The sequence below is a fragment of the Triticum urartu genome, chromosome 3, assembly GCF_003073215.2.
Source record: "Triticum urartu cultivar G1812 chromosome 3, Tu2.1, whole genome shotgun sequence".
Classification (NCBI taxonomy): domain Eukaryota; kingdom Viridiplantae; phylum Streptophyta; class Magnoliopsida; order Poales; family Poaceae; genus Triticum; species Triticum urartu.
Window position 1 is genome coordinate 551,088,942 of NC_053024.1, and position 10,261 is coordinate 551,099,202.

Below are 10,261 nucleotides of genomic sequence, written 5' to 3' on the forward strand. Positions count from 1 at the left end.
TCTAAAGTATTTGTTAAGCTTAACCTTATCAAGCTTTCAGGTCAGCTTCTAAATTACAAAAAAATGATGAATCCTCAAATAAGAAAGAGCCAACAATTTGGAACATGCTACAAAACTGGTGAAGATAGAAAGCATTCATCCTCTTTTTCCTTGTCGTAAGGAGTAGCTTCAGCATACATTTGTAACAGTGCAATACCTGATCTGGAAAAAGTTGTTCATTATTATTATTGGAGGAAAGAGGCGCGCAGACAAAGAAAGAGAGGCGGTGCAAATAAGGCCTTAAACAGCATGTCTTCAAGTTTGATGACTGCAGATATGTTGGATCATTCGAAACTGCACAAGTATGTAAGAATAAATATATGTGCCAAAATAGGGAAAAGTATTTGGTTTCTCTGTCATGAAACAAAATAAATCCGACTAACTACAGTTTATATGATTTCTCTGTACCAATATACGGCAGCTGTATTAGGACAGATCCTTTGAAGGATCTATTTATTGGAACTCAGCCGGATTAGTTTCTTCATTGGATCCTTCTGTATGGTAAAATTCTCTTTATTGGAACGCAGTAGAGATTGCATACCTTTACAGAACAGCGAGAGATATTCTCTAACAACAGTTACGGAGTCATGTGACCCGTTTGAGATGTATAGAATTGTAAGTGCATCTAGTGCCACCCCTAGTTGGTTTTGGAGTATTGATGACAAACCTAGTTGAGGGACTAATGTGTTTGTGAGAATTGCAGGATAGCACAGGTAGAAGTCCCTCATTGATTCGGTTTTCCTACCAGAGATGACCCCTAAAAATGTTTGAAGACATTGAAGTCAAAGGTGGTAAGTGAAGACATTCACCTTGAAGACTATGGCAAGAGAAGACATCGCATGAAGACTATGAAGCGCGAAGACTTAGATCTTTCGTAGTTCTTTTTCTTCTTTGTTGAGTCATAGGAACCACCGTACTGTTAAGTGGGGTCCAAGAAAACCAGTCAGAATGACTGAAGTGATGCTTAACCAAAATCCTATGTCTTCGAGTGAAGACTATGAGAGGGAATCTTGTTCAGAGTTGGACAAGTCAGCTTTGCTTGTAGCCCAAGTAAAGTTGCCGTGTGTGTTTGAAATCTGACCGTTGGAACACGTGTCAGTTCCTTAGTGACCCATGGTCATTTCGGACAAATCAGGTCGGGTTGCCTAGTGGCTATAAATAGCCCACCCCCTACAACCATAAACGGTTGGCTGCTCAGAGTTAAAGTACGGCTTTTATCGTTTGAGAGCAAGCCACCTCAAAGCCTTTGAGAGAGAATTCCTTGAGAGGATAAAGCCCTAACCACCCAGAGCCAAAAAGTGTTAGGCATCACTTAAGTCTTCTTGTCTGTGTGATCTGAAGACTTATTACACTTGAGGACTGTGAATCCTCCAACCGGTTAGGCGTCGCGTTCTGAGCATCCAAGAGTCATTGTGGATTGCCGGTGAACAAAGTTTGTGAAGGTTTGGAAGTCTACCTTGAAGACTTACCAGAGTAATTGGGCGAGGACTGGGTGTCCTTAGCTCAAGGGGAATAAGGTGAAGACAAGGTCTTCTGAGTTGAATCTTAGCCTCCCTAACCAGACGTACAGTTGTCACAGCAACTGGAACTGGTCCAACAAATCATTGTCTTCAACGAGTCACTGGTTTCATCTTTCTCTTCCCTTTACTTACTGTTGGTTCTTGTGAAGTAATTGTACGATAGCATCACCGTTCGACTTCACTAAGTGATTACGTGTACTGATTGGCTTCTCAACATCTTCCTACCTGATCCTTACTGCCTAGCTGCTATTTGTCATTGTGCTTTCACTTCATTAAATACATGACTATGGTTTGCCTAGTGTAGTCTATCTTCCGCTGCATGATAATAGGTTTATTTCTATCGTTTGTCTTCGAAACTCACATGTTTTAAAGACTTCCATAAAAATCGCCTATTCACCCCCCTCCCCTAGTCGATCACTGGCACTTTCAAGAATCATGTAACTGAAATAGTAGTACATCTTCAATATCTTGCCTCCTACTGAATCTTACATAATTTACTGGATTGCTATGCAATTATGTTAAAGTGACGCGTGTAAAGTTTTTTCTAAGAATGAATCATATATTCTGATTTCCAACCTATCCCTGGAGATAGTGCATAGGCAGGTGCAACCCACCTTAATTCCAGGTAAAGCAACGTCATATGTAAAACACACACTGATCAAATAGCACAAATAAGGCAATTCTAATCAAGGGGATGGCGTTACCTTTTGATACGGTCCAGTTTAATGCACATGGTGGTACGAGGTAAAGCACAAGGAAGCCGACATGAACATAAGAAGTAATCATGGAAAATAGACTCTGCATCTTGACTTCTTTAGTATCCCTCTTGATCCTACTTTGTAAGACAAGATTGCTGCATTCTTATGTACGTGACATATATAATTACACATTTTTCAGTACAGCAATCGGCAACCTAAGATAATCCCAAATCTATAATTCTAGATTGCTTGAAGCCCCACGATTCTTATTTAATATGTAATGCACATGCACCCACTGAACAGACACTTTGTCGGCGTGGGTGCTGCGAACGGAGCTGAAGTCAACACGGATGCCGATGGTTGCCAGAGAGCATGCCCTGGACGTGGATGGAGTCGTCGCAGTAGCGGCAGAAAAGTGCATGGCCTCCAGGAAGAAGACGATGGCGGCGATAGCACGTGTGTTCCCGGAGGAAGACGAAGCTCCGCGCGCTTCCCCCATCGTGGCTAGCGTGCATGATGGCGGCAGGCGGCTCGTGATTAGCTTTCTAATAGGATGGATGCGTCCGAGATAAGTTTTTTAATAGGATGGATTTGTCTGAGATTAGTTTCCTAATACGATGGATGCACTCTGATTTAGTTTCATATAATAGGATGCACCCGTGATTATCAGTTTCCTAATTGCTCAGGCGTGGAGTTTCATATTTTCCTCCACGGTGGAGTACGGTCAGTCAATGTAAATTGCTAAGTGCACACAGAAAATGGTTTAGGTTAAGGCTAATCGTTAGATTGATTTTAGTGGGCCTAATCGTGCGGTGGTATTGGATCTATGTACGCTTTGTGGGGTGTGCTTAAAGAAATTCTTGTTTAATTGTTTAATAGTAAATATAGATATCCATCAGGTACACATGCCTTGGGAAACAAGGACTTGACCCAGCCGTATCAATCTAAACCGAATAAAATCAGGTAATACGGCAAGGACTGATTACATGCCAAATATACAGGATATTTACTTTAACAGTAGCGACACATGTTGTCTAGACGGTGGCTTTAGTTTTACTGTTGTATGACTTTGTAAGATCTTGTGTGAATAATTAATAAAGTGACTGCCTGCATCGTCCAGATGCAGAGGCCGGGGGTCCTTCTCCATTTCTAAAAAATATATTCTTTCCCCTTTAATGAAAAGGCAAAGCTTTTGTCTTGTTTAAAAAAAAGTAACATGGGTTAGAGTGAGTATTTGTTTCAAAAAAAATTTGGGGGGGGGGGGGGGACAATATTAAACAAAACTAGCATGTACACATAGCAAAACGAAGTGTGCTTGTGGTTTGCTGCTTTTACATTATACTTTGCCCAATTTAATTACATTCATAAAAAAGCTATATTTAAATAAAGAAACAGTGTGGAATCCCACTGCTTTCATTCTATTTGTATTCTAGTAGCCTTAGAGAACACAAAAAGAATTAGACATGCCCAAGAAAATGGTGAGAAGCAAGCAACACATGGCGAAAAAACACACACCTATCCTTTTTGCATAGCTCCTGTTGGTGTCCACGACAGATTTTTGCGCTCATAGACAAGAAGAATAGTCTGATCAGAGTTCCAAATGAGTGCAACATTCCAAATCGGGAGATGGGGTGTATATCCTAGCACCACCCAAAAAGAATCAAAGACTGGACAGATATGGTGGGTGCGCGTCCCTCGGTCCATCACAACCTCCCTTGCCCACACCTGCTAGTTGTATCCTGGGCGTAGAACAAAAAATGCACATGAACCATGTTTCGTTGATGACAGAGAATGGGGAAAAGAAAGCGAAAAACAAATATCTCTATCTCAATCCACGTACCTCTCTTCTTATTTTGGAAGATACTTCGGGCCGCCGAAAAATACAACGAATGTGATTACAATTGCAAACCCTATCACCTTGTACGAGTCGAGCGTACGAGCACGACCATCTACCAAACAAAATCGCAAAGAAAAGTCTCCCTCTTGCTACTTCTCTGCTAGTCCACTCCCCCAAGTCTATCCAGAATATGCACTGCTAACCATGGGAAAACATAAGGGGGAAAATGGTCGATTTTGCGAGCATGCTGATGCGGATGAGCCACTCCCGAATCGGCAACATGTGAGATCAAGGACATATGAAGAAATTAATGACGGAACCAAGTTAAAAATGATAAGCACTGGATGATACCCCATGCGTCGATGCAGGGATTGGTTGCAGTATATTTGAACGGATTTGATTTAGGAAATATGATTTTTTTGTTAATATGTGGGAACAGAAAGTGAAAATACAAATAGTTGATTGTACTATTTCTGATTATTATAAAGTTGTCAAATGCTTATTCATATAAGTAGCATATAAGAATGGAAGACAAAAAATATATAAGAATGAAAGATATTATCCAATGGATGGTTGCATATTAAGGTGTTTTTTTTTTCATGCATCTTTCTTTTGTCTCAAACCTCTATGTAAGAATTTAAGGGCTTCAGTTCGCTAAAGCTGATGAGCAAGTGTCTCCTTTCTAAAAAAAAAGTTATATCAGTTTACACAAACCCTTATTTGCTAACTATGATTGGTGCACCATCACCTCTATTTAAAGTTTAAACTGGATACACACAAATCGAGAGGATCCGATGGTGCAAAGAACAAGCAGGGACACACAAATATCACCTAAGTGAAATTTAGCAATTTCCGCACACATTTAGATGTGCTCTAGTTATTGCACATCTAAGTGAGTGAATCATGCATAAAAAAGAAAAGAAAAAAATATACACACGAATCTCAACGTAAGATCAATGACATAGGACTTAGATGTGCAATACTTATACCACATCTATATGTGCTTTAGCAAAACTGTCAAAATATCTATAAAATATCAACCATGCACATTGGCGCGCCTCTTTCAGGCCCGTAGGTAGATTGAAACTCCATAAATATGGGCCTCGAGCTCATAGGCAGTGCACGTGTGATTCAGGCCGATCGAGCTAGTTAGCAAGGTAGGCCAGGTGGCTATAGCTAACTAGCTGGAAGCGGCATTAGAGCTAGCAGCAGCTCCACAATGCTGGGAGCTTGCTCCTCTATGTCTCTGCTACTTGTCGCAATAGCGTTCCTATACCTCGCCCATAGGTTAACGCCCAAGAGAAAGATCTGTGGTGGCACATGCTCGTTGGCGGCGGCGCCGCTTCCGCCAGGGCCGTCACCGTGGCCAGTCGTCGGCAACCTGCCCGAGATGATGCTCCACAAGCCAGCGTTCCGATGGATCCATCTAGTGATGAAAGAGATGGGCACCAACATCGCCTGCTTCCGCCTCGGCGGCATCCACGTCATCCCGATCACCTGCCCCGAGATCGCGAGGGAGGTGCTCACGAGGCAGGACGCCAACTTCGTGTCCCGCCCGCTCAGCTTCGCCTCCGGAGCCATCAGCTACGGGTACAAGGACGCCGTGCTCTCGCCGTTCGGTGACCAATGGAAAAAGATGCGCCGGGTGTTCACCTCCGAGATCGTCTGCCCTTCCCGTCACAAGTGGTTCCACGACAAGCGCGCCGACGAGGCCGACAACTTCGCACGCTACGTGTACGCCCTCACTTCGTCGTCAACCTCGGGCGCTAACGTGGACGTCAGGCACGTCTCACGGCATTACTGCGGCAACGTCATCCGCCGCCTTGTCTTCGGCAAGCGGTACTTCGGCGAGCCCCAGCCCGACTGCGGGCCGGGGCAGCTCGAGGTGGAGCACGTAGACGCCACCTTCACCTCCCTGGGGCTCCTCTTCTCTTTCTGTGTCAGCGACTACCTACCGTGGCTGCTTGGCCTTGACCTCGACGGCCACGAGAAGAAGGTCAAGCAGGCCAACGCGACCATGAGTAGACTGCACGACACAGTCATCGACGAGCGGTGGAGGCAGCGGAAGGGCGGCGAGAGGCGGGAGGAGCTCCAGGACCAGGATTTCCTCGACGTTCTCATCACCCTGAACGACGGGGATGGCAACCCGTTGCTTACCATCGAGGAGGTCAAAGCAGTGTGCAAGGTAGGGAAACCTTCAACATGGTACACCGTGAATGCACGTACATATATAGTCGTCAAAGATAATAACTCCATTAATGTATGCTCGGCTCGTGCACATAATTTTTCTGATTTTGCAATCTTCTAGATGACTAAAAAATAACTACAACTTTTCTCCATGTGTGCGTGTAGACATGTGTCAAAGATAATAGATAATATCAGTAACACACGGTGCACACGTAATTTGTCTCCATGCAAATGTATGCAGGACATAACATTAGCGGCAGTTGACAACCCGTCCAACGCAGTGGAGTGGGCATTGGCGGAGATGGTGAACAACCCGGAGTTACTGAACAAGGCTATGGAGGAGATCGACCGGGTGGTGGGTCGGGAGCGGCTGCTGCAAGAGTCGGACATCCCACAACTTACCTACGCTAAGGCGTGCATACGTGAGGCATTTCGGCTGCATCCAGTCGCTTCCTTTAACTTGCCGCATGTAGCGACCACTGACACCACTGTCATCGGCTACCGTGTGCCCAAGGGCAGCCATGTCATCCTCAGTCGGACTGGCCTGGGCCGGAACCCGACCATTTGGGACGAGCCGCTCCGGTTCAAGCCAGAGCGGCACATGGGAGACGACATAGATGTGACGCTCACAGAGAGTAAATTGCGGTTCATCTCCTTCAGCACCGGCCGTCGTGGCTGTATGGCGGCATCGCTAGGGACGGCCATGAGTGTTATGCTCTTTGGGAGGCTCCTACAGGGCTTCACATGGACCAAACCGGCAGGGGTGTCTGTCATCCATCTTAGTGAGTCCAAGCACAACCTCTTCATGGCAAAGCCGCTAGTGTTGCACGCCGAGCCACGTCTTCCAATGCACCTATACCCTCCACGGGTCTATTAAACAAGTAATGAGTGAGCTCAACCAATCACCGCATGCAATGCATCTGCTTGATATGGACCGTTCATTTGTTTGAAAATATATTTTCTTCCAACCATTGCAACTTATGGTGTAAGTGTGTATCTCGTGTTTCAGATTGACACAATCAGGGACCACACATGACTTTTTTTTGTGCGTAAGATTCCCCTAGTGTGAACTTGTGTAGAGGTGGGGTTGGAGTTGAAGTCATCCGGATGCACCCCACTAACATGGCATAAAATTTTCAAGCAACAACACAATAAATAAAAATGTGCTTTGTAGTTTCTAGCGAGATTATCGGACATAATAGAAGATAATATATAAATATGAGAAAATAGAAATCAAAAGATGCCTATAATGATGAAACAAAAAGACAAAAATACTTGGAAAAAATGTCATGTATTTCCATATCCCAAAATACATAGCTCGGTAACCTAAAAGATAAAAAGTAGACTTAGAATAGTCAAGACAAAGTAAAATGACCAAATATAAGTACTTGAGTAGCAAATATTTGCACATTACCTTTTAGTACATTTGCTTCCTCAAAGCCATCAAGTGATCAACCACTTGATCATTGGTGGATTTATTTTCATTTCCTCTTACTCCACATGATAAATAACATCATCACTCAAGTTGTGACCATTTATGCGATTTGACGAGTAGTGAGTATTTGAACGTTACTACCTCCGTCCTGGTTTATTAGCCCTTCTTGTAGTTTGCGTCAAACTTTGACCGTTTATTTAACTATCAAAAAATTAGTTATACTATACCTAAAAATAGTATCATTGGAAACCTCTTTCAAATATGAATCTAACAATATTAGTTTTGTGACATACAACTTATAATTTGTTATGATCAAAGTTGGACACAAAATACGAAGGGGGCCAATAAACCCGGACGGAGGTAGTACCTTTAGTCATTTGCTTCCTCAAAGCCATCAAGTGATCAACCACTTGATCATTGGTGGATTTATTTTCATTTCCTCTTCCTCTACATAACAAATAACATCATCACTCAAGTTGTGACCATTTATGCGATTGGGCGAGTAGTGAGTATTTGTGCATTACTTTTTAGTACATTTGCCTCCCCAGAGCCATCAAATGCTCAGCAACTTGATCATTGGTGGCTTTTTTCATTTCTTCTTCCTCCACATAACAAATAACATCATCACTCAAGTTGTGACCATTTATGCGATGGGCGATTATGTTTTCACCAATTACGTGACTAAAAAGCACCTCTCAAGTCTCAACTATAGCATGACAATAAGCAACAAAATTACTAATTTGAACAACTGATAAAACAAATGATACATAACAGGCCTCCTTGTCTGCTCCTTACATGCACATCATCAATATAGTGGCATATATCTTTATCAAGACCACTTAGTTCCATGGAATCAAAATCTTGATGTGATAGTTTTGTTATACTCACTGAATTCTCCAAATTGAAAACACGAATGAGTCTCTTGGAATCAAAGCCGCTGACCAAAAAAGAAAATTAGAGGATGCATCATTGAAACAAGTGTCAAGTTTTTGAACTAGTCAATCAAAAACATCAACCAATCAACTTGATATTGATATTTGTTGGTAATTCAGGTTACATGTCTTCTCTTTTTCTAGATTAACATATTCTTCTTCCATGTCCAACTCTACAATATCATGCTCCCGTAAAGTACATAAAATTCACCAAACATAGATCCGGGCCCCTCTTCACTAAGTTCATTCAAAAAAACTTGTTGACTTCAAAAAAATCATGGTATTTACTATGTCTTGATCCTTCCATTGCAGACCACAAATTCTAGAACTTTAATACTAGCTGGAACATGCCAACGTAACTCTTAAGTGTTCTATCATGCGAACGCCAATGAGTGTCTCTAGATCTTTGAAGGCATTGCTCTTGATTTAGTTATGCTCCTATTGTAAGTTTCCCACACCCTAAAGCCTTCACATTTCTTCAAGATTAACATCCCTAATAATTTGCATTCGATTGAAAGATCCACCCACAAAATTTAGGTAGAAATAATACCAAAGAAATTACTAACTCCTTTATGGGTTCTTACGTAGCACACCAACTAACTGAAGCTTGTGAGCAAAGAAACAGACATTAATAAGTTGTGCTACTTTCTCTCATGATCAATGATTTGAGGCAATTGAACTCACCCCGCGTGTTGCTAGCATCATCGTATCATTGTCCTTTAACTTCATTGTAAATCAAATTAGTTTGCGGATGTAGAATCAATTGAACTATTGAGGTGCAAAGAAGTTGTTTATTTCACATAAATAAGACCAACAAAACTTGTCTTTAGAATTCCACGACTATCAGGATACAGCAAGGCCACAACTATATGTTATTTGCAAGAAACAATTGTGAACTCATCAAGAAGCACACAACACACATTATTGGCATCTTCTTTGAGAATAAATTGCACTATCACATATGCAAAACCTTGAGAGGTATCTTTCTAGACTTTAGGAGCCACCATAATAAAATTCTTTGTGGCACCTTTTCCCGTAGCCTTTCCTACAAGTGGGCTATGCTTACCTAAGTCACAAACTTCCAAGATATTCCCTTTACTGTGTGATTTCTTTGTCTCTTGTGGACCTAAAAAAGATCCTGCAGCAGTTGTCAATCAAGGCATTGAGTTGAATTAAATAGGAAATCTTGGAAGGTCCACTTTGAATCCAAATAGAAACATCAATGGGTTGATCTCTTTTCTTTAAAGCAACATAATTTTTAATTGCTTGATCATGGACACTACCGACATTACCAGCACACCTTGGTTTCATGTTCTCGGAGCGAAAGCCTCATACCTAGTTTCTTTCTTGTGGCCACGGTCCTAGACAAGAAACAATAAAAACAATATGGTTTTTTCTTCTCTTCATTTGTATTTAAGCCAACTCCCAACTTCATCAAACCAACCAGGATTGAGCCTTCTCCTTGTAGTCCCAAACTCCGAATATGGAAAATCAATTTCTCTTGGATGATAAGGTTTATTAACCCAAGTACTTTCTTATTGTGTAGGATCGAAAGTATGTCTAGAGGGGGTGATTAGACTACTTGACCCAATAAAAATCTATCATTTTCCCAA

At 42.1% G+C, this 10,261-nt stretch overlaps 1 protein-coding gene across 1 annotated transcript; it reads left to right on the forward strand.

The window, feature by feature from the left end:
* Positions 1-5,234: 5,234 nt before the first annotated feature.
* LOC125548685 (tyrosine N-monooxygenase-like) lies at positions 5,235-7,241 on the forward strand. The gene is made up of 2 exons (XM_048712240.1): positions 5,235-6,279; positions 6,523-7,241. Exons 1-2 carry the CDS (start codon positions 5,314-5,316, stop codon positions 7,156-7,158), a joined length of 1,602 nt encoding a protein of 533 aa, XP_048568197.1. The 5' UTR covers positions 5,235-5,313; the 3' UTR covers positions 7,159-7,241.
* The last annotated feature ends 3,020 nt before the right edge of the window (positions 7,242-10,261 follow it).